Here is a 25,584-nt window from a genome sequence, read left to right as displayed (position 1 = left end):
TCCACAATACTTGAATTGTTTCTTTCTAGCTGCTTGCAATATTTTCTCCTTGACCTGGGAACTCTGGAATTTGGCCACAATGTTCCTAGGAGTTTCTCTTTTTGGATCTCTTTCAGGAGGTGATCTGTGGATTCCTTGAATACTTATTTTGCCCTCTGGTTCTAGAATCTCAGGGCAGTTTTCCTTGATAATTTCATGAAAGATGATGTCTAGGCTCTTTTTTGATCATGGCTTTCAGGTAGGCCCATAATTTTTAAATTGTCTCTCCTGGATCTATTCTCCAGGTCCGTTGTTTTTCCAATGAGATATTTCACATTATCTTCCATTTTTTCATTCTTTTGGTTTTGTTTTGTGATTTCTTGGTTTCTCATAAAGTCATTAGCCTCCATCTGTTCCATTCTAATTTTGAAAGAATTATTTTCTTCAGTGAGCTTTTGAATCTCCTTTTCCATTTGGCTAATTCTGCTTTTGAAAGCATTCTTCTCCTCATTGGCTTCTTGAACCTCTTTTGCCAATTGAGTTCGCCTATTTTTCAAGGTGTTATTTTCTTCAGCATTTTTTTGGGTCTCCTTTAGCAGGGAGCTGATCTGCTGTTCATGCTTTGACTGCATGTCTCTCATTTCTCTTCCCAGCTTTTCTTCCACCTCTCTAACTTGATTTTCTATGAGCTCTTCCATGGCCTGAGCCCACAGAATATTTAGTCTGGATATTTGGGATACAGAGGCCTTGTCTTCTATGTCTTTGCCTGATGGTAAGCATTGTTCTTCCTCATCAGAAGGGAAGGGAGGAGATGCCTGTTCACCAAGAAAGTAACCTTCTATAGTCTTATTTCTTTTCCCTTTTCTGGGCATTTTCCCAGCCAGTGATTTGACTTCTGAATATTCTCTTCACACCCACTTCGCCTCTGGATCCTCCCAGCCAGCGCTTGGGGTTTGAGATTCAAATGCTGCTTGCCAGCCTCAGGGCTTTTGGTAGGGGCAGGGCTGCTATTCAGTGTGTGATTAAGTTTAGGTGCTCAGGTTGGGGCAGGGCCGCCTCTCGGGCTCTGTTCCCTCAGGGGGTTTATGTAGAGACCTTCAACAATGGATCTGAGCTCCTGCCTGCTTGGGGAGCCCCGGTCTGCTCCCGCCTCCGCTGTTGCCTCCCGAGGGGGCCTGAGTTATGGGGGCACCCCACTCCCCTCTCGACCCGCCAAAGAGACCCTCTCACCGACTCCTGTCACCTGTGGGTGGAGGGACCCACTTGGCCGCTGGAGATCCCATCCCCGAAACCTGCTCGGATCTTTTCCTCTTGGTGCCACGGCCACGGCAGGGCTGTACTCAGCTCCCAGTCCCGGCTCCCAGTCCACGGCGCGAAGGACCTTTTGCGAGAGGTTTGCAGGTCTCTCTGGAACAGAAATCTCCCTCGCTCCAATGTTCTGTGGCCTCTGGGTGCAGAATTCGCCATGAGTTACATTTTTGTAGATGTTCTATGGGTTGTGGGTTCGGAGCTATGTGTATGTGCGTCTTTCTACACCGCCATCTTGGCTCCACCCTCGTGACTTATTCTTAATCAACTCAAGTTGTTGTTGTGTAGTCGTTTCAGTCATATTCCACTCTTCATGACCCCATTTGAGGTTTTCTTGGCAAAGATACTAAAGTGGTTTGCCATTTCTTTCTCTAGCTCATTTTACAGATGACAAAACTGAGGCAAACAGTGTTAATTGACTTGCCCAGGGTCACACAGCTAGTATGTGTCTGAGGCCAGATTTGAACTCAGGAAAATGAATTTTCCTGATTTCAGGCCCAGCATTTTATCCACTGCAATATCATAGATTAGCTTCTAACGATTACTACTCTCTATAATTCTTCACAAAACAATTTGTCCTAAAAGTCTGCCAACAATTGATGTTTTTAGTTTGCACATCAGTTTGTAGTTTCTGGAACTCATGTCTTTCCCACTTTGAAAACTGTCTTTTTAATAATTGGCTCTGAGATAATATCTGCAAGTTCCTTAAACTCTCTAGGATATATTTATTAACCACACTGAAAATGGCTAGATGCTTGTTTGATACACCTCCACCTATCTTGAAGTTCAATCCCTTTGTTCCATATCTTCTCGATTTAGGGTATCCCTTTAGAAAACTTTAATACTGGGCTCTGGACTTAGATTCAGTGATTAATCATCAGGAGGCATTTCCTCCAGCCTGCACCTAACATTAGATCTCTTGGCTGGAAGCCAACATCCAGAGCCTAAGAATTGATTCATCATTAGTCATCACCATAAAAAACAAACAAACAACCTTTATTTAGTTCCTTTGGGCTTGTGTTGCTATTTTCTGTGCTTTATGAGGTCATTAAGAAAGACTTAGTCTCCATGCTCTAGGGCAGTTGGTGTCAAACTCAAAAAGAAACAAGACCATTCATCTGTATGTAAGGATCTCTCCTGACCATATATTAACTTATTTTTAAAATGTAATCTTATCTATGTTTTATTTTATTTTTCTTTATTTTGTTAAATATTCTCTAATTATATTTTAATTTGCTTTAGAATGCCCTACGGAGTATCGTGGCCCACATACAGCCATGTGTTTGACACCTCTGCTCTAGGGCATTACAATCTAGGAAACTGTGCTCCAGTTTATATTTATTTAACTGATACCCCTATATTTCAACAACGACAAAAATCAGTTCTGGACTCATACTGACCCATGTTCAATCTTGGAAGCTTCCCAATATTATATTTTTGACTCATGAACTCACTCGCAGTTTTTCCTAGAAACATGGGAATTTGGTCCATATCTAAAATGACACCAGTTCCATTGCAAACATTCTAATAAAACATCAAATGTAGGCCCAACAGAAAACATAAAGGATTCACACATGAGCTCATAAAGAGTCAAGACAGCTACCCTTCCTTTTAAGCTGGGTTCCTACCTTCCTCAGGCATCTACATAGTTCCCCTGGGCAGCTAAGAGGTGTAGTGGATAGAGCACCAGTGCAGGAGTCAGGAGGATCTGAGTTCAAATCTCACCTCAGACACTTGACACTCAGTAGTTGTGTGACCTTGGGCAAGTCACTTAACCCTAATTGTCTCATCCTGGGTCATCTCCAATCATCCTGATGAATATCTGGTCACTGAAATCAAAAGGCTCTGGAGGAGAAGTGAGGCTGGTGACCTGCAGAGCCCACCCTCACTCAAAATAAAATCAAATGCAAGCCATGTCATTATTTCTCTGATGACATAGTCTTCTTCGGCAACAAAGGATGAACACACACACACACACACACATAATTCCCCTAGCTTATAAAAATGTCTTGAAGGGTAAGGTCCCCTTTCAAGGGAAAATAATTCAGGGTTTCTGGGAAATTAAACGACTGTCCTCTCTGGAGGGTCCTACCTTTCCTTGTTACCTAAATAGTCCACTTAGAAAATCAATGGGGGGATAAGTACCAGTTACTCTTTTGTATCATGATTCCTTGTGGTTTGGGTGATGGCTGCTTCTTTCCTTCCACATCTACAGTTCTCCATTCATCTGTTTCTCCACTGCAGTGTCCTAAGGACTGGCCCCTCTTAATGGGGGGGCCCCAATATGCTGAATTTCTCTGATACCCCTCATCAGGTTAGAAGGATTGAAGGAACAGCAGGGTAGAAGAAAGGAAGGGGGATAGGAAAAGCTGAACCACACACTTTCTAATGGGTTTATTTATTTTATTTATTGGAGTTAATAAGAAAACCATCATGTGCCAATTCAGTCTTGGGGGTTGCTAGGTGACAGTGGATAGAGTGCTAGACCTGGAATGAAGAGGATCTGAATGCAAATCTGCCTTCAGATACTTCCTCATTGGGTGACTTTTGGCAAATCACTTAACTCTGCCTCAGTTTCCTGAACTGTAAAATGGGAATAATAATAGCACCTGCCTTATAAGGTTGTCATGAGTATCAAATGGTTTAGTAACACAGTGTTTGACACATAGTAGGCACTTAATAAATAAGTATTGACCGACTAAGAGTCTGACAATACTAAAAGCCAGAAACACAGGGCTCCTCAGATTCAGGGTTAGATTGGTGGCAATGGGAGAGAAAGGAGCTCTGTCTGGGCTAGAGGTTCAGGGGTGCGGTGGATTCATTTCTCCAAGACCCTACCTTGCTTGTTTCAGGCTGGGGAAATACCTGAATCATGGAGAATCCTTTCATTGAGAATGGAGTCTCTGTTGTCTCAGTAGCAAGTTCTCACTGGCCACTAAGAATGCCAGGGTTGAAGAGAGAAATGGTTACTCTCCATGGGACTTTTTTTGTTGTAAAACATTTTAAAGTAATTTCCTCTTGGCTTCTCTGCCAAGAACCCCAGATGGGTAAGTCAGCGTTAATCTTGCAGCTGCCCATAAAAGGGGAAAGTGAGTCACACAACATTAAGTAAAGGGCTTTCCTTTGGGTCCAAGTCAAATGAAAATAAGCTGGAAGAAGCAGGACAATGCATACCAGGGGTGCATAGAGGGAGGACCTCTAGGTCCTCAAGTGTGCCCCAACACTGGATAATTCATTTAAGTAATAAGATCAAAGGATTCTGAACAGAATGGGACTTAAGTGGTTGTCTCATTCAATTCTATTTTACAGATAAGGAAAGTGAAACCAAAAGAGGTATAGTGACTTTCTCAAGCTCATACAAGGAGTATCTAGCAAAGTTGGAATCTGACTGCAAATTCAGGGTTCTTATCTATTACAGTTGACATCACCTAATTTTATGGAGTGCCTCCTATGTTCATGTGTTTGAGCATTTGCAAAGGCAGATTTGGAGCATCATCTCTGAGACTTGGAAAAATTTTTTGCCAGCTTACTTTTTGCCTGATGTGGAATCTACTATATGACCTACTGTGTGGTGGGGTAGCCTCCTTTGAGTGGCTGCCTGGATCTTTAAAACAGGTTAGAGCTGCTCACTTTCTCCCCATCTGTTCTACCTAACTGGGGAGAGCAGAGGGGACATGTCTTGCCCTATTTACAAATCTTCTGCCTCAGCCCAAGAAATGTGCCTGGAATGATTGCTCCTGTTCTCTGTTGTTTTTACCGTCTTCAGTTTCAGCTGCTGGAGATGATCCCCATGGAGCCAAGAGTTCAAACCACAGCTTAGCCATGATGACCTTGTAGCCAGGGGTGGTTACAGCAGCTTGGGTTTCATCAGGTTTAAAGCCTCAGACAATTAATCAAAGGAAGCTATCCCACCTGTGAGATAGGAGATGAGGGATCCATGTTAGGCAAATTGAGCATGCTTAAAGCCCACTTATATGTCAATGGTTCTAGAATTTCATCTGTGTGACTACTCCCTCCAATGATCCAGATCCTGGTGAGAAATGTCCTTTACCAGTGAGAGGGATCTCATTCCATAAACTTAGATTCTGAGAGTTACTTGGAGTTCTGAGAAGTTAGCTGACTTGTCCGGGGTCACACAGCCAGTGGGGGGCTAATATAGAATTTAGAACTCTGAGGTCAGCTTTCTGATCATATACATCTACTCATGCAAGGTTCAGAGTGTTTCATTTCAGACTTCTGCCTGTATAATGGGAGAGTTTGATCAGAGGACCCCTGATCCACTGAAGTCCCATCACCACCAAGTGATGAAATGACAGGATTTAAAGGGGCAAGGTATTATTGAAGTCTTAGAGACAATGTAAAGAAGTATTGACTTTTTTTTATTCCATTCAGAAGGGTAAAGAATCAATTTCTTGTTGTAATTATCAGATATTTACCCACTGACCAGCTGAAGGATCTGACAGCTCCTGATGGCCTTTAAAAAGCAAAACACACACACACACACACACACACACACACACACACACACTCTAAGGAGTGTTCTGACAGTTGAAGAGTCCAGATGTGAAGTTGTTGAGTTATGCAAAGGAACAAGCTCAGAATACAGTCTGAGCCCACAGAGGGAAGTACAAAGATGTCATGAAAAAAAAACAAACAGTGGGGTCCAGCAGTGCCAGAGATTTGACCTTTCTTTTAAAAAACCTTTTATTGATGCTTTTTTCTGCATTACTATCACCTCGAAATGACACCACTCCAAACTCTCTAAAAGAATCTTCTATTGTGACAAATATAGCTCAGAAAAACAAATCAAAACATTAGCAGCCAGGCTGGCCAATTGGACCATTCCTTTTCCTACCTCTATGATTCTCTATTACTGTATTGTCTTGGTGTGTCCAATCTTGCACAATGACATTGTGTGTATAGTGGGAGAGAATACCCCAGGTTAATAGGGGGATTCTTGTTAACTACAGTTCATGCTATGCCTTTTCAGCAAATGCCTTTGCTTCACTGGCTGACTCCTGAAGGTAAACACATTGGTGGGCTCTCACACAGAGTGAGAGTGGTCTACTGCAGGGAAAGAATGAGAAGGCTGTTTTCAAACCTGGCTGCCAACGTTTTGATTTGATTTTCCTGAGCTATATTTGTCACAATAGAAGATCCTTTCAGAGAGTTTGGAGTGGTGTCATTTCGAGGTGATAGTAATGCCCAAAAAAAGCATCAATAAAACGTTCTGTAAAAGAAAGGTACCAGTCACTGGATAGACCCTTAAATTCTAGCTGGGAGAAATAAATGTCTTTAGAGGTATATAATTTTATAGCTGAAAGAGACCTTAGATATGATCTAGTCTAGGTCCTTTATTTTGTTTGTGAAACTGAAGCCCAGAGGGCAAAATGATTTGTCTGAGAACATTCAGTTAATATCAGAATATTAGGCTATTTCTTCTGATTTCTAGACTCAACTATTTTTCCTAGAGCAGGTAGCTAGGTGAAAGGGTTAATTGAATACTACTGCTCCTAAGTTCAAATCTGGCCTCACACACATCCTAGATGTATGACCCTGGGCAAGTAATTTAACATCAGTTTGCCTCAATTTCCTTAAATGTAAAATGAGGATCATAATAGCACCTACTTCCCAGAGTTATTGTGAGGATAAAATGAGATCACATTTGTAAAGTGCTTATCATAGTGCCTGGCACATAACAATACATTTACTTAATAAATGCTTCTTTCTGTTCTTTTTTCAGCATACTATTTAATAGAATCATAGAGCTAAAAGGGTCCAACTCTTTCTTTTTACAGATAAGAAAAGCCAGATTTATGGAGGTTCAGTGACTTGCTTAAGAGCCTGGTACATAATGGAGACAAACATTGTCTCCGCCTACCCCTATAAGTATTAGAAACTATCTGGAACCCACCCAAATTCTTTTTTTAGCTCCTATACCAATAAACCACAAGACTTGACAGTGGGAAGGGGAGTAAACAGGTCATACAAGGGAACATAAATTGAATAAAATGTAATCCATGTGTCAGAGTCCCAGACACTTCTTGGAAATCCCTTCCTTATCTGATTCATTTGTTCTCATCCAGGTGGAACCCTGGACCTTTCATATCTGGCATTCTCCCAATGACAGCATTAACTCCTCCAATGAGCACTCAGGTTCACAAGGAATCAAACACAAAGTGGGTTTTACTTACCTAGAAAGGATTTGCACATGAGCTCCAAAAGAGCCAAGAAAATCTCTTTTCTAGTAATCTCCTCTTCTCCCTATCCCATGAACCTAGATAGGTCACATAACTTACAGTGCTACACAAGGCTCCTATAAGTGGGAAAGTCAGGATTTGCCAATCCTTCCTCATTGCCGCTGCTCTCGGCAAGTGGCCACTGTCTATCTTCTTTTTGGCAACGTGGGGACCATGGTCCCTTCTTGGAAGAGTCACTGCTACTCATGAAAGCTAGTGCTAATAATAACTCTCCATCCTAATTCTTTAAAGCAGTTCAATAGAATGATTATGTGGGAGCCTATGGTAGCTGTTAGAGTTCTTGGAGCCTTCCATGTGTGTATGCATGTATGTGTACAAGTGCCTGTGTGTGTGTGCGCGCGCACAGCATGTCTCCCAGCCGTTTGAAACTTTCTGTTCTTTACACTTGAATTTCACCATTCAACCATATACACAAAGGGTTTTCTCAGGTGTTGGCTTGAACACTTTCTGCTTGCCTTGCTCAGCCAAGTTTCTTTTTCCCACTCAAATAGCTTGAGATGAATCCATACTGTTTTTCTCTTTACTATACCAGTGACACTTATACCAGGAATTCTTAATCTTTTTAGTGTCATGGATCCCTTTAACAGACCCCTTTTTGGAAAAAATATTTTTAGATGTAGAAAATAAAATAAAGAGAATTACAAAGGAAACTCATTATAATGAAATTCAGTTATCAAAATACAAAAAAGATCTCAGTCCTAGGCAATGTGCCTCCCCCACCCTTGTTTAGCAACCTTCTAGGGTCTTTGGAAAAATATCAGGGCTCTCACCTTCCCAATGTTATCGGTGCTCTTCCAGAATGAATGATGAACAGTGACAGCAACCTAAAAATTGAATGGGGCTCTCTATTTGCTTTTCTACTTCAAGTCTATTGGGTAGAGTGAATGGATGATGTAAATTGCTCAAAACTGCTCCTCTAAGAAAGGAGAGAGAATTGGAAGCTCCTGCTGCCATCAGTTATTGTGACTCAGAAGGAAAGTGTGACCCTGTCCAAATATCAAAGATTTATTCAATTGTCTCTTCTGGCTCCAAATTTGATGATTCCATGCCCTCTGAATACCCACATCTATCTTCCAAAGAAAGTCCTGTGTGTTCCTTTCATGGGATTTGCTCTCTTGCTTCTTGAGTCCCAGAGCCTGCAGATCCTGGTATTTTGGGGTAAAGTCCATTGATGTGGAATAGGCCCTCTACTGGATTTAAATATAAGTGACAGTCTGACATGAGTCGATAGGGTTGAGGTCTGAGTTAGAGCTATAGATTCCACTTAGAAGCAGGCTTTTCAAAGCACAATTAAACAGGGAATGTAGGCCAGATGGGAGATCTCAGGAGATGGGAAGGGAGAGAGAAAGTCTGGCAGGGTAGGAGAGGACAGAGCAGTACCCACTTCTGTTGCCCCCCTCCCACTCCAGTCAAGCTGACTTCTTTTTTTTTTTATGCCGGACCAGAGGCAGCTGGTGAGACTGGCAGCAGGATGGGCAGATGGCTTTGGCCAAATGCCTATGGGCAGAGGGCCAGTTCTGTGTGTGTGTGTGTGTGTGTGTGTGTGTGTGTGTGTGTGTGTGTGTGTGTGTGTGTGTGTTGGGGCAACAGAAAAAAGGGGCCTCTCCCTTAAATGTTGTCACCTGCAAATATTTTGATAAAGTGACACATGGAGGACCCCTCACCCAACAGCTGATTTCCCCAGATGGCAACCATGCATTTACCTACCTTTCTAGAGTTGATTCAGGAGGGAAGATCAGTGATTTGAGCCCCCAGAATTCTTATTCCAAGGATTCTTTTGGCCCAAGTTTATTACGATCTCTAGGGGTGGGGAATCTGTGGCCCTCTGGGTCTGCAAATGCAGCCCTTTGACTGAATCCAAACTTCATAGAACAAATCCCCTTAATAGAAGGATTTGTTCTATAAAACATGGACTCAGTCAAAGGTGGCACCCAAGGAACTGGAAGGCCACATGTGGCCTTGTGGCTGCAGGTTCCCACTTCTGAAGCCTTTTTCCCTTTCAGTGATTGTTTCAGCTGTGGGTCCTTTAAGCAGAAATCTTTCTGAGTCTGTCAACAGTATACATGCAACTAGGTGGTGCAGTGGATAGAGTGCTAAGTCTGGAGGCAGAAAGTCCTGAATTCAAATTTGGCCTCAGACACATAGTAGCTGCATGACTCTGGGCAAGTCATTTAACCCCTTCCTGTCTCAGTTTCCTCAATAATTAAAATGGGGATAATAGCACCCCCCTCCCAGGGCTGTTGTGAGGATCAAATGAGACTTGTGAAGTGCTTAGCATCACGCCTGGAATGTAGTAGGTGCATGATAAATATTTTTTTCTTCCCTTCCTTTGTGAGTCATAGGTCCTCTGCTCTGGATCATACTTGGGTCCTTGAATATGCTACATTTCCATGGCCCATGTGCATTCTCCATAGGCTCAATTTCCAAACTCAAATACTGAATTTTATTTATCTGTGCTACTGGCATGGCTGATGCAGTAGAGAGAACATTGAAGTGGGAGCCAAGAGACCTGGACTGGAGCCCAGGCTCTGCCGTGTGAACTTAAACAAATCCCTTAACTTCTCTGGGCCTCAATGATTTCACTGACCGAAACAGAAATGATAAAAGTTGCCCCATTTATCTAAAAGAGGTGTATGAGATAATACAAGAGATTCATCTGTAATCTGGCAACACAGAGGTTAAGTAACTTGCCTGATTAGTGTCAGTTATCAGTTCCCTGAGGTGGTGGTCACAATGCTTTTGAATTCACACAAGTCCAAGCTATAATTATGTAAAAAATGGTCACTGGTTCCACCCTGTTGGAAATAGGCAATATGAATTCAAATGATGCTAGATAGTAGGATTGTGGCTATAAAAGCTGAAGGGACTTTAGATGTCATCAGAGGGGTGGGGAACCTGTGGTCTGGAGCCTCCATGTGGCCCTCTAGGTCCTCAAGTGCACTCTAGGACCTAGAGGGCCACATGTGACCTGGAGGCCAAAGGTTCCCTACCCCAGAAACCAATTGCTTCATTTTAGAGATGATGAGATAAAGGCTCAGGGGAAGTGATTTGTGTCAGGAGGAAGACTTCAACATCCCAAAATCCATTATATGAACCTACTTCTTGATAATAATTGCTTACATTTACATAAAGTTACAAAACACTTTCCTTTCAACTCTTCATTATGGCTGACCAGTTAAGGCTATCTCCATTTTACAGGAGAGGAAACTGGGACTTAAATATGTAAAGTGATTTTGCCAAGGTCACACAACTGGTATGCATCATTTCTATCCTGCTTTGGTATCCTCTCCATCCTCCTCTCCACTTACTGACTTCCCTGGCTTCCTTTAAGTCCCCCCCAAATCTTTTACTATAAGCCTTACCCAATGCCTCTTAATTCCATCTGTCATTTCCTATTTATCCTGTATATAGCTTGCTTTTTATATATTTGTTTGCATGTTGTTTCTACCATTAGATTTTAAGCTCCTGTATCAGCAAAGACCCCGACATACACAGTAGAGTCTGCTATATAGGTTCTTAGATCCCCTTTTCTAAAAGAAAAGCAACTTTTGAGTGGTCAACAATCACTTTGATGAAGTGCGTGTATCATTCACTTAGTTCAGGGGAAAAAGTCAGTACCCTGAACTTCAGAGAGAATACAAAGAAATAATAATCAACAGACAGAGCTTCCAGCTGCCTGACCATAAGCAATACACATATCACAGATCAACAGACAGATCTGTCTGGCCATACATGCATAGAGACATACATACCAGAGAGAGCACCAACATCTGGGTTTTCAAAGCTGGGGGGAGCCCCTTGGCTGCTCCCCAGAGTCTTGTCTGTCCAAAAAACCACTTCCAATGAGTAAGTTCCAAAGTAAAATCACACCTCAGAATATTCACACAATTTTCAGAGCCAGAGGGCACCACAACCCTCATTAGAGTAGTGCCTCATTAGAAATTATCTAAAGGTGTGGGCCTCCCCTAATCAAGCTTCCCTTAACGGGCAGGCCCATTAATAGGTGGGGAAGATCTTTAACTCTCATTAGCATTATAGCTTCTTGAAGGCAGAGACCATCTTTTTCCTCTTTTTGTATCCCTGGTGCTTAACACAGTGACTGACAAATAGTAGGGACTTAATAAGTGTTTTCCGATTGGTATCAAAGACTCAAACTGAGGTTCAGCGTTCTTTCCACGACACCACACTGCTTTTCATGATCATTATGTACTCCCATCAGAAAGTTCTAGGAAAAGAAATCACCCTCTCTCCACACTGAAGGAGCATGAGCAGTATGGTGACGTTGTCCGCACCAATCTCATCTGCCTAGGAGTTTTTCAGTCAGATCTAGCCTATGAAATAAGCAGGCTTCTCTTCCTCTCCTCCCCCTGCCTTCCCTGTCATTGGTTTGATTCCTTTCCAAATCACCTTGGAAAAATAGCCCAGTTGTGTCTGGTGTCAGAAGTGGGAGTCAGCCATAGCTGCCTTTGGGATTCTGTTCTCTTGAACAGGATGAAAAAAAGTACCAACTCAGTCCCTTCCTCAGATAGCTCCCTTGTCACAAACTGCCACACCAATAGTGAACTATTAGGGGGTAATCAAACCCAATTTGGAAGGACTAGACCAAGAGGGACTAACCAGTGCCAGGAAGATTGAGCCTGGATGGAGTTTGCATCTCAGCTGTCTTGGGGGCTGGGGTGGGACAGGAAGGATTTATGAGATATTATAGATTTTTCCACTGGAAAGGACCTCATTATTTTTGTTCAGTCCTCTCTGACTCTTCATGACACTATTTGAGATTTTCTTGACAAAGATACTGGAATAGTTTGCCATTTCCTTCCCCAGCTCCTTTTACATATGAGGAATTAGAGGCAAACAAGGTTAAATGACTTGCCCAGGGTCACACAGAGCTAGTAAGTGTCTAAGGCCAGATACGAACTCAGGAAGATGAGTTTTCATAATTCCAGGCTCAGCACTCTATCAACTTTGCCATATAGCTGCTCCAGAAAAGGCCTTATCAGTTATCTAATCCCACGTAAGCTCAAAGAAAAGATAAATGACTTACCCTAGGTCAGCTAGATGGTGCAGTAAGTAGAGCACCTGGAGGTAGGAATCTATTACAATAATTATGTAATAATAATTATAATAACATTATTATAACTATTATTCATATTATACTTATTATTTGGGTGAACCTAAGCAAGTCACTTAACTCTGTTTGCCTTAGTTTCCTCAACTGTAAAGTGAGCTGGAAAAGGAAACGCCAAACCATTCCAGTATTCCTTCCAAGAAAACCCCAAATGTGGTCACGAAGGGTTGGACATGACTGAAAACAAAACTGATGGTCAGTTTTTCTCTTTATACCACGTGCAGCCTTCTTTTTGTGGGGTAATAATAAATTACATTTGTATATAGCTTTATAAAGTATCTTATAAATGTTCCCTCACTTCATAGTCACAATTCTGTTTTCATTGGGCATACAGTGACAAAAGTGAAAAAGTCCTTGCCCCCAAGGAGCTTATGCTCTACCAAGGCAGATCATACGTATCTATGTATCAGTATAAACAAGTTATATATAAAATATAGATACATGGCGATTTGGAAGGAGTAGGATAGTAGCAGTTAAGAAAGGCTTCATGGAGAATGTGGCTCAAAGGGTGAGTCTTGAAGGAAACAAGGGATTCTATGTGGCAGAAAGGAGGAGAGAGTGAATCCCAGGCATCTTCAGTAGCCATTGAAAAGGCACATTGTATAAGAGGAAAATTAAGAAGACCAGCTGGACCATACAGGGGAGGAATATGTAACAAACTGGAAATGTAGGATAGAGTCAGGTTGTGAAGGGAACAGAAATGATATTTGCTACTGGAAAGAATCGGAAGCCACTGGAGTTTATTGAGTAAGAGAATGGCAAAGGTTCACCTGCTAGTAGAATGAATATGAGTGTTATGGACTTAAAACATAGAATTTGAATTTGTGATCACTGCTTGGAGAATGAGATAGGATCAAAATAAAGTGGGAATCTCGAGCTTCCTCCCTAGCTGATTTTTGCCACTTATCTCTTTTCCCTAGTCCTAGTCCTATGTAATACAGTTCAATCCAATTCAACCAACATTTATTAAACCTGTGCAAGGAACTATATGAGACTCCTTGAAATATATAACAGCAGAGACAGCTGTGTTTGACCTTCTGATTATTACTATCCAATGAGGAGAATTCATGTTGAAAAATGCTATCTACCTCCAGACAGAGAATAGATAGGCTCAGAGTACAGACTGAAGCATATTTTTTCCTCTTTTTCTTCTTCAGAACATAGCTAATATAGGAATATGTTTTGCATGACTTCATACGTGTAACGAGTATTAAATTTCTTGTCTTAATGGATGGGGGGAGGAGGTGGAGGGAGGGAGAGAATTTGGAATTGGCAATAAAATAATATTTTTGAAAATAAAATAACTTTAAAAAGTGACGGGGTGCTGAAAATGGAGAATCATAATACTAAAATGAGGTCATTATATTGCTAATTTTACTCAATTGTCTTACTTTGCTGTGCAAGATCTCTTGTTGAATGGGATTAATCTGTAAATGATTGAAAGGTAAAAGCAAAATAGATCAACAAAACTTTTTAAAAATCACCTGTCCAATACCAATTAAAAAAAAAAAAGAATTGCTATGAATCTCTAGGGTATAGGATCTGCCATTTGGTTACCATGTATCCACAAACCCCAAACTTCTGTTTCTTTTGTAACTTTTTTTTTCTGAGCTTAGGCAAATTAGTTTTCCAACAGCAGATGGTTATCAGTGAGATCAGGAGATCTTTCAAAGCCATAAGAAATCCAACTGGCAATTAGAACTAATAGCAGTAGCAGGCAAGTCCAGTCAATACAATAGCCAGCCGAGTGATTTGCTTAACTTTGCACTGCAGTGGACTGATCCATCAGCTGAGGCACCATGAGTTGTAAGCAGCCATCTCAACTGAGCAAGGGGAGTGACTCTTCAAAAACCAATACCATGCCCAGAAGCAAACTTGGTGGGGAGTCATCAAAGGGAGAAAATGATTCCCAGGGTTCAAAGTCATGAAGAAGTCCTCCACTCAATATGTTTTCTACATGTATGTGTTATTACTGTTGTAATATTTGAGTTTGAGATCATTGTCCCCAAGAATTGTGTGTGTGTGTGTGTGTGTGTGTGTGTGTGTGTGTGTGTGTGTGTGTGTGTGTAAGGGGAGAGTGTGCCTCCTGATTTGGGAGGATAACTTTGTGACTATTTTTCTTTTTCACACCTTCTCAGGAAATACTTTTTTGTAAAAACTAAAACCAAACCAAACCATATCAAGTAAGGAATAAAACAGAAAGAAGTATGCTTTCAAAACGTTTTCCACCATCATGGATGATATTCAATCTGTTGGCTATATTGAAGAAGGATTCCCTCCTGATAGTAAATTCCTTCAGATGCTTCTTTTTGCAAATAACATTGTGAGAATTACAAGCCCCACAAGATTGCAGAGCCTCCTAAATGAGATCCATAATCACTCTACAGAGGTCTAACTATGTATCTTGGAAAAATTATGCAGATGAAGAATGCCTACTATCCAGACAATCACATGACATTGTATAGGTAACCCATAGAACTGGGCCATCAGTACATACATCTTGAACCGATATTGCAAATAGTGAACTAAGTATAGAACTAAACAGGAGGAGGAAAATGTACTAGACTGCTTTAGGGAAACTTTTAGCTTCTTTTTGGATCCCAAGCTTCTCCCACCTTTTAAACATCAGTGATTTTCTAAGGATGCTATAGGGCTGTACTACATTTACTAATGATTTAAGGTTGCAGGTCACACAAAGGGCAGTGAAGAGGTGTATGGTGGATGTGAATCAGCTTTAGGATATTGCCAATGAAGAAATATGCAAGAGAAGCAATATAAAGAATTTTGTGACCAGAACAAGAGGTAGGTCTATGATGGAGTGAGAGTGAAGTCTAACCAAATGATGGCCTGCATGTTGCATTAGTATCCATGCAACATTGAGAGATATGAAAGAAGGATCATAGTATGTTGGGTGGAACTTCCTGTGGACCATTTATGTGAGGACAAGGGCCAGAGTCACATAGTATGAAAGGGTGTGGATGGTTGAAATTTGCACTAGGGGGAGTACCTGTATTGAGGAAATCATTGTTCCATGGAAGTGATGAAATTCTGAATCATGTGTAAGACACTGCAGATAAAAAGATGTTAAATCAATAAGAGTTTATCAAGGACTTATTATAGGCCAACAATTGTGCTAAGTTCAATGTCAAAGAGATAGTCCTTGTCCTCAAGGATCATACATTCTATTGGGGGAAGATAACATGTAAATAATTAAGTGGATATATATGGAACAGATGGAAAACATTCTTGGAGGGAAAGGCATTAACAGCTAGGAAAACTAGGAAAGCCTTCCTATACTAGGTGGGAGAAGGCACAGAGCATGCTTAGCATGGGACACTGTTAATGCAAAGGTCCAGAGACAGGAGATGGAGAAGTGGTTCAGTGATTCTGAAATGTAGAATGTGTGGAGGAAAGTAAGATAGGAGAAGACTGGAAAGGTAGGAAGGAATTAGATTATGAAGAACATTTAGTGAAAAACAAAGGAGTTTATGTGTGACCCTGAAGGCAATAGGGAGCCACTAGACATGTTTAGCTTAATGCTTTAGAACATACTTTGGCAGTCGAATAGAGGATGGATTAAAGAAGCAGGGAGACCAGGGAAACAATTAGAAGGTCATTGTAATAGTACAAGAGAGAAGTGATGAGGATCTGAACTAGGACTGTGGTTATGTAAGTGGAGAGAAAGGGGTATACAATAAGAAATGTTGTGAAGGTAGAAGTGACAAGATTTGGCAATAAATTAGATGCATGGGGTGAATGCAAAAATGGAGTTGAGGATGACCCTGGAATTGTCAGCCTGGAGGTAGTGCCCTTAACTGTAATGGAAAAATTTGAAAAAGGAGGAGGATTTGGGAGAAAGAATAATTTCAGAGATGTTGAGTTTGAGATGCCTACAGGATGTCTAGTTTAAGATGTCAAAAGGCCGGTAATGACAGGGGACTGCAGCTCAGAAGAGAGGCTCAGGTAGGATATATAGATTTATATAGCAATGATAAGTGAACTCATAAAAGTTTATGAGATCAGCAAGCAAAATAATATAGAGGGAGAAGAAAAGAGATCCCAGACTGAGAGATATCTACGGTTAGTGAGAATGACCTAGATAAAGCATCAGCAAAGAAGACTGAGGAGGAGCATTTGGACACATGGGAGGCAAACCAGGAGAAAGCAGTGTCATAAGCACCAAGTGAGGTAAGAGTAAGCAGAAGGAGGTGATCAACTTTGTCAAATGCAGCGAAAAGCCACGAAGGATCAAGATTTTTAAAAAGGTCCTTAGATTTGGTAATTAGGTGATCACTGGCAACTTTGGAGAGGGCATTTTTGACTGAATGATGAAGTTGGGAGGCAGTCTGCAGAGGTTTAGAAATTAGTGAGAAGAGAGAAAGCAGAAGCATCTAATGTCTCTCAAGAAGTTTAGCTAAGAAGGGGAAGAGAGACCTTGGACAGTAACTAATAGTGGTGATATGATCAAATATGTGTTTCAGGGATGAGGAAGACACAAGCAGCAGGGAAGAAGCTGTTAGATAGGGAGAGATCAAAGATAAGACAGAGTGAGGAGAATAATGGGTCAATCTGTTGGAGAGGTTGGAAGGGGAGGGGAAAAGGGATCCCTGTAGAAGGGCTGGCTTTGATAAACAGCCCATCTCTTCATCTGAGACTGGAGTGAAAGAAGAGATAGAGGGGAAAAGATAAGAAAAGAGGAGGAAGCGGGGGAGGGAGATCTCTATGCAGTTTCATTTTTTTTAGTGAAATATAAAATAGGTGAGTCCTTGACTAAGAGGGTAAAAGTAGTGTTGAGTAGAGATGACAAGGTTTGGAATTGTCACTATGTGGAGCAGAACAGCAAATTGTTTAGAGAGGAATAGAATACTTGCCTTGCTGCAGTGAAGGCCCAGTTGTGATTACACAACCAATTTGTAGAGGACCAAAACAGAGCTGTTTTGGGATTTTTCTCTAACTTCACCTAAAAGAGTGTGAATAAGAGCAAAGGAAGCAGATGGTGGGAGGTAAGCCAAGGCTGGGACTTGGCAAAGCATGACAATAAAAGCTGCTGTGATCAGTGATAAGGCAAGGGACCAAGGGATTTGAGAGTGGAGGAAAGTATAGAGTTGAGTTGGTTCATCAAGGGTAGAGAGAGGGAAGAGAGGAAAGGGTAGCTAACGTAGGAGTGATAGCTTAGGAAACAATTGAAGGGTGGAGGGATGGAAGTCTGAAAGGAATGGTGAAGGTAAAGAATGAGGTTAGAGCTATAAGGCAGAAAGAAAATTAGAATCACAAAAGATTATGATCAGATAAAGGAATTTCATAATTTGTGAATAAGAATTTGTTGACTTATGGGTCAAGGTAAGATCCAAGATATGACCATTTCTGGTCAGTGTTTAGTTGAGGTGAAGTACATGAGGGACTGGAAAGCTAGAGTATTTGAGTAGGCTATACATGTACAGATATATGTAAGTATATATGCATATGTGTGTATACATATGCATGGATATTTCCTCCAATATGAGGGCACAAGTTGGTGAGATCCAGGCACTGAACTCTTGGAGGAAGGAAGAAAAATGCTCTGGGGGTGGGGTGGGGTGGGGAATCAATAGATAACAGTCACTAGGATCTGGATTGAGTGCTAAATTTTAATAGTGTGTGTGGACCTCAAAGGAGGAGAGGTGAGAGAAATAAGACAGTCCCTCAAGGAGCTTTACAATATAGCAGGGAAGTTAAGATATGCAAACCACTATAATACAAATCAGAAAACAGAAAGTACAAAGAAGTCCAAACAAAACACTGTGAGAGATTCCTAGAAGAAGAACTCATTTGACCTGTGGGAAATGAAGAAGGATTCATGGAAAGGGGAGCACCCTGCCTCTTAGATTCCTTAGCTTCCTCCAGAGCACAACTCAGGTGCTACCTCCTATGTGAAACCTTTCTTGATCCCCCGGAGAACCCCCTCCCCACCCTCAAATGGGTCAAGATTTTTTCTCTCTTCAAATGATCTCATTTGCTTATCTGTGTAAATTTTGTATTCTCCCTCGTAGAATCCCACCTTAAGGACAGGAACTGTTTGTTTAGTCTTTGCATAGTTAGTACCTAAGGGGCAGCTAGGTGGTACAGTGGATAGAGCACCAGTGCAGGAGTCAGGAGGACCTGAGTTCAAATCTCATCTCAGACACTTGATACTCACTAGCTGTGTGACTTTAGGCGAGTCACTTTACCCCAATTGCCTCATCCTGGGTCATGTCCAGTCATCCTGATGAATATCTGGTCACTGGATTCAGATGACTCTGGAGGAGAAGTGAGGATAGTGACATGCACAGCCCTCCCTCACTCAAAGCAAGTGCAAGTGCAAGTGCAAGTCACGTCATTACTTCTCTGATGGCGTGGTCTTCTTCGGCAATGAAGGATGAACACACACAGTTAGTACCTAGCATGGTGCTTAGCACACAGTGGGCAATTAATAAGGGCTTGTTGATTTGAGTTCCAAGAGGAAATGGATTTCAGAGGATGAAGGATGGTGAGTCTATTCCAGGTGTGTATGAACAAAAAGGTAATGAAGGCAAAAATGAGAAGGGAAGTTCATGCCTAGTTAAGTTTGCCTGGAATCAGCAGTATGTGATGATGAGTAGTGTGAGATAAACCTGGAAAGCTAGGTAGGCATCAGATTGTAGAGACTATCAAGTGCTAATCGAAAGGGTTTATGCCTTATTCAGTAGGTAATAGGGATCCATTAAAGGGTTTTGAGCTGAGAAGTGGTATGATCAAATTGGACCCCAAGTTCCATTCAATCCAGAAGAACCTTATACTCAATCAAATGCCATAGTGAGGGAGTGGGCTGCTATTAGGAGGTCTTTTATAAGCTTCTGTAACTTAATCCTGCTTCTCACAGTGTTAAGTACTGTCCTTTTGCAGTGCTGGGTTCAATGGAATTCTTTGTACCTTTCATGTCAACAGCCAATGGCAAACTGGAAAAGGAATATGCCTAGGGAGGTAGGAAGGGAAAACTTCATGTGTGTAGCTGTGATAGTTCTGTCATCTAGCAGTTAGTGTTAAGATTGGGAAACTACTTCTCCTTGCTCTTGGGATGGATCATAATGAATACCTTGCCAAGCCTGCACATATCAGTGATTGAGCCTATCTGAGATGGACTTATGCCAAACACCTCTGTGGAAACCACTGAGATGTGGGTATTTGTAAAATGTAGGGGTTAAACTAGGTGGACTCTCTAGTTGCTTCCAACTCTAAATCTATGATGCCAGGGAGATGTCTGCCATAAGCATGTGAACACCTCCCCTGGCAGAACAGGCAGACAAGAACAATTTGTTCCAACGACCATGAAAGCAGCTAAAGCAGGCACTGTGGAGCACTCAGAGTTTGGTCAGACATTGAAGACACCAAGGTCATCCATTGCATCCCAGGTCCCTCTCCATCTGTCCTGACTTTTGTCTTGCCACTGGACTTTGATGATTCTGGAAGAGACAGTGAGGCTGGCAACTTTGTGCAGCTCTGCCTCACTTAAATCCAATTTATGAGCAAGTTAAGACATCATCTTGTGATGTCATTGGTCTTCTTCAAAATGAAGGGTGAACAGCAAATCTACGATCCTATGCACCATAGAAAAGAAGCAATAGAAGACTGCAGATAGTGTCTACTGTCCAGTGTCCAGAGTTTTAAATGAAGTCACAGGTCACAAGATTTGGACCTGGAAAAGATATTCTCAGGGACTGGCTTTTGCCTTTCTTCAGATCTCCAGATCTCCAGAACTCAGTCCTGTGCCTGGCACATTATAGAGACTCAATAAATGTTTATTACTTGGCTGACTATAACTCTCTCTTTTTAAAAAGTGAGGAGAAAGAGGCCCAAAGAGACCTCTGTGATTTGTCCCAGGTCACGTAGAAAGAAAGTGGTAGAGCCAGGTATGAACCCAGATCTTTGGCTGTGAGTATAGATACAGAAGTAATGGAAAATGTGCCATTAGACTCAGAATCCTATGGTTGGAAATGACCAACTATAGAGAACCATCTAGTTGAACCCTTTTTGCATGAAGGCTTTTTTTACACTACAGAGTAGTAGCATGATGCATGAGTGTCTTTCACACTGCAGACAACAAGCATGACACAGTGGAGAGTGTGCTGGATATGAAGCCCTGGGTTCTAATCTTACCTCTGACAATGACTGACTTTTCAAATCTCTTCAAATCTCAGTTTCATTTGTAGATAAGAATACCTATAATCAAAGATATGTTGTCAAATGTTAACAAGTTCTCTTAAGAGTTAACAAAAAGCATAGCAATTTTAAACTTTAATCTGCATGATTAATATTTTCTCCACCACTTTCTTGAGTCTAGACAATCAGCAAAACAATAAGTTAAACCTTGATTTGTAGTTGTTTGCTATTTCTGAGGTATAAATCTCACATTATACTGTCCATAATTTACTCAAAGAATTGTGATCTTTAAATGAGATAAATACATATCAAACACTTTGCAAATCTCAAAGCCTCATATAAATGTCAGCTTAGTATAGGACGGACCATTGGGCCTCAATTTGGACATCTCTAGTGATGGCAACACACTACCTTAAAAAGAAATCTATTGCATTTTTCAATGGCTTTAATTATTAGAATGTTCTTCACTAAACTGAGCTAAAATCTTCCTGAAATTTCTACCCATCATCCTCTCTTTATTGTCTGGAACAGTGTAGTATAGAGGAAAGAGCACGGGACTTGGAGTCAGAAGACCTGAGCTATAGTCCTGGAGGCAGCCAGGTGGTACAGTGGTTAGAGCCTGGACCTAGAGTGGAGAAGACTTGAGCTCAAATCCCATCTCAGACACCTTGTAAGATACAGGTAGCAATAGCTCTTTGACCCTGGGCAAGTCCACTTAACCTTTGTCTGCCTCAGTTTCCTCAACTGTAAAGCAGAGATAATAATTACACATACCTCCCAGGGCTGTAGTAAGGATAAAATAAGAGAACTGAAAAGCTTTTAGAACATAGTCTAGCACATCTTAGTAGGTGCTTATTAAGTGACTGTTTTCTTCCTTCAAGCACCCACTGTGATCATGGACATGTCATTCAAACTCTCTGAACTTTAGCTCCTTCATCTGTAAAACAAGGATAATAATACTCGTACTACCTGCCTCACCAGATTGTTGTGAGGGAAAGGCTTTGTAAACTGTAGAGAACTGTACAAAGGAGTCTGTATGACAGCTCTTCAGATATTTGAAGACAGTTATAATTTCCTCTCTAAATCTTCTCTTCTCCAGACTCTCATCTCCATTTTCTTTAATTATTCTCATAGGATACCTCTAAGTCTCCAAACCACCAGTTCCTCCTCTGAGAGTGCTTCAGTTTGTCAATGTCCCTGCCTTTGGGGGAACTTATGATCTAATAAAGGAGATAATGTACACTCAGGAAAGACATAAAGACATTTACAGGAAGCAGAGAATTTGGGTACAAATGAATCTAAGGTAAACTATGGATGAGACACAATAAAGAGGGAATAGAATTAATTCTTGGTTGCTTTTTGAAGAAGTCCAAAATCCAGTCAAATTTGGAAGAAGGTAAGGGCCTTCCTGATTCACTGTCTAACTTCAGGGAAGGTGTTTTGGCTTTCTCAATCTATCTTCTTGTAGAATGGGATATAAATCATTCCCAAGGGTAGAGGTAGGTTTAATAGTTGCTTTGCAAATCATTGGACTCCATGTAGTTACAGGGAGGGAATTTATTGATAGTGCCAAAAACAATTACCTGAAAGAACAGTTGGAAGGAGAACAGTTGTTGGGGTTATAGAATGCCTAAGGGAATGGTATTTATAAGTGAAATGGGGCTGCTTCTGAGAAAGGAAAATTAATGCTAAGACCCCATAGGCTGTTTTCCAGGAAGAAAACATTTTTGATTTAGGCAGAAATTTCCAGGTAGCATTTTATTTTAAGAATAAGGAGAATAAGTCTGGGATTAGTATTAGTATTATTAGTAGTATTAAGGTATCTGGGTCTGAAAGCAGCCAGATGGATGTAAGCTGTGGAGAGGAGGGTGGAAAAAACGCTAAGCTGAAAATGGGAGCTTCATAAAGCAGATCTTGTTAGCTGGGTCTCTGGAAGACAGCAGTGAAAGAGGATGTCATTTTACCCTTTCTTAGCTTTAGAATGGTGCCTCACAAACCACACAGCTCCACTTGAGCCTCTTTTTATTTGTCAATGCTCTTTCCAGAAGGAAACCAGGTGGGTTATAGAAGCAGCTCAGGAGAGTTAGGGCCAAAACCTTTAAATGGAAGGCTTGGCAGAAGTGACTACAGTACATTAGCCAAGTCTGAGAATGGAGCTATTTGAAAACCCTGTCTTTCTTGGGACATCTGAATGAAACAGATTCTTTTGTTCAATTCTTGTCAGCATCCAGGGCCAGGATCCCTGGACTGGAGTTAGATGTGGGCTCTTGCCCTCCTAGCTCTGCTGCTAGCTAACTGGCTTTGGGGGAGTTAACACCTCTGGACCCCATTTTCGCAAAATGATTGGACTGGATGAGCCTTAAGGATTCTCTCTTCTCTGAAAGTCTATGATTCCAGCAAGTCAGTCAAGTCGACAAGCCACTTATCTTACTAAAGAACCCCTGGACTAACACTATCCTGCTGAAAGCTGCCTTATTAGCTGAAGTCCTGCTCTCACCCACATTATCCTGGGGAGCCAGCAGATCACCATGTTGGCTAGTATAACATTTGCTTCCACTCGCTTTCTCTTCCTCTATTTTATTGTGTGAGATAAAATGCGAGACTCCAGCTTCCCAGACGGGTCGTTGTTTCCTTGCCACACATAAACAGCAGCTTCCCTTCTGCAAGTTTTCCTACCGGAGCTGATTGATTTTGAAAGAACCTGTATCTACGCCGAGCCTCTCTGTGTCCCCGAGTTACACCGCAGTGCTAAATATTCCAGTGTAAGGAGTGAAGGCAACACTGGGAGGTTCCAAGTGCCAGGGTCTGAGTCCCATTCAGTGAAGGAGAGAGAGGGAGAGGAGAGACACAGAAATAAAGGCAGAAAGGGATGTAGGCGATGGTGCAAGGGACCAGCAGAGATAAAGAGGGCAGAGACTGAAACACAGACAGAAGGACGGGAGGAGAGGGAGAGGGACAAAAAGGACCAGGAACACAGACAAGGGGGGAAAGAAGAGGAGGGGGAAGAAGCGGGGGAAGAGAAAGGGAGGTGGAGGCACAGACCTAGGAGAGACACAGAGACAAGAAGACATAGGCAGAGAGGAGTGCCATTTCCTCCCGCCCGCCCTGCAGCCTCGCCAGGGTTGCCGCCCAGCCAGCGCAGAGCAGTCTCCGGCAGTGAGGGGTGGGCTGCGTGCCTCGCCGGGTGCCGGGGCCAGGTCGCCCCTCCTTTCTCGTCCGCCCTGCCCGTCCCCACCTCTGGCGTTCAGAGCCCTGAGCTCCGGCGGCTCCCCCTTCCCCGGGTTCTGAGTGTGCTCTGTCGTCTTCCTCCTCCTCCCTCTCCAGATGGGACCGCTTCTCCCTCCCGTACCAGGCTCAGCTGCGGGGATGTTGCGGTGAACAGAAGCTGGCCGCGGCGGGTGTAGACAGGACACCACCGGTCGGGGGCTTCCGCCGGGACCATCGGACCGCATGAGTTCCTCTCCCAGAAGAGCCAGGTAACAACTTCCCAGGACTGTGCCCCAGCTCCTCCCCCTAACCTCCCCCCCCCCCTCCCCAGGGGAAACACCTGGGGGCCCAGCGAGGTTCAGTGCTAGGGATTGGAGGGTCATCAGACTGGTGGGTCTGGGGGCATGACTGCAGAGACGATGGCATGGCTGCTGCTTCCAAGTTTTCTCCTTTCATCACGAAAGTTAACAGAGGGCATTGTAAAACTATTAGCATGGACTGTTGCCTGGACTGTGCCAGAAGAGACCTGGTAGCTGGTGCCCCGGGAAAGCCAGGGGTGGGAGCAGGCAGTCCCCGCTGAAGTGGATGGACATTTAATCAGGCATCTTTTGGCTGTTGTAAAGAAGTGTTGAGGGCAACATGATGATGGTCAGGGACTTAAAATACACTCCCTCCTCTAGTTTTCTGGCAAAGGTTTGAACTTGAGGGAAAGGTCTTTTCCTTTCCTGGAGATTCTATCAGGAAGGCTTAAGCACTTGGGTATTCGTGAGTAGGGAAAAACCTTGCTTTCTTATCCCTCGTTCTTGGCCAGGTGGTACAAAATCCTTTCTTCCCAGATGGCTTTAGTTTGATTCCCCCCTCATGGGGGTTCTCAATGGGAGAAACCCAGGGAAGAGGGTGAGGCGGTGAGACCCACTCCAGTGGAAGGAGGGAACTTTAGGGAAGGGGTTATTTAAGGTCACTAAACAGCTAGCTAAGACAGGGATTCTTAGCTTTAGATTGTGTGGTCATCTCCTTTGACAGCTCATTGAAACCTGTAGTCTCCTTCTCTGAATAATGCTTTTAAATGCATAAGATAAAACACTTAGGATTACAAAGGAAACCGATTGTATTGGAGCACAGTTACCAAAATACTTTTAAAAAATATTCATCTATCCCATGGTAAGAACCCCAGAGCTAAAGGAAAGAACACCTGTAACCATTTTATTGGTTCATTCCTGGAGAAGCTTCATGTTCTTGGCAGTCCTTACCTGGTAGGCTATGAACTCTTCTGGAGAGGACCCAGAATCTCAGTGTAATGTCTGAAGAACAACTTGATTGCATGTGCCTGGGTCCTGGTTCCCATGTGTCTGGGCCAGATAGAGGAGACTTCCCATTTGAGTGGGTTGTATCTGAATCTCTAGTCTGTGTTTGGCAGCCAGGGAGGGATTGCATACAGTGTGTAGAGTGTACAAACCTTGGCAGGGATCTGGATTTTCCCAAGGAAATAAGAGACTTTGCAAAAAATAAAATGTTTTCATGGCAGTAGCAGATGCAGAACTCCCACCA

At 42.3% G+C, this 25,584-nt stretch overlaps 1 protein-coding gene and 1 long non-coding RNA gene across 2 annotated transcripts in view; one reads left to right on the top strand and one right to left on the bottom strand.

Moving 5' to 3' along the window:
- Positions 1 to 3,268: 3,268 nt before the first annotated feature.
- On the bottom strand, positions 3,269 to 24,264 carry LOC140506104 (uncharacterized). The gene is made up of 3 exons (XR_011967772.1): positions 24,179 to 24,264; positions 20,827 to 20,889; positions 3,269 to 5,199 (listed from the first exon to the last, which is right to left on the bottom strand). It is a non-coding gene; the product is annotated as an uncharacterized lncRNA (long non-coding RNA).
- Positions 24,222 to 25,584, top strand: part of GRAMD1B (GRAM domain containing 1B) — a 333,834-nt gene continuing 332,471 nt past the window's right edge. The window contains exon 1 of the mRNA XM_072612892.1: positions 24,222 to 24,305. Coding sequence (XP_072468993.1) covers positions 24,280 to 24,305 — 26 coding nt within the window. The 5' untranslated portion in view covers positions 24,222 to 24,279. The remainder of the gene's footprint in view (positions 24,306 to 25,584) is intronic.

Source organism: Notamacropus eugenii, chromosome 5 (assembly GCF_028372415.1).
Source record: "Notamacropus eugenii isolate mMacEug1 chromosome 5, mMacEug1.pri_v2, whole genome shotgun sequence".
NCBI lineage: Eukaryota > Metazoa > Chordata > Mammalia > Diprotodontia > Macropodidae > Notamacropus > Notamacropus eugenii.
This window is presented reverse-complemented; position numbering and strand designations above follow the sequence as displayed.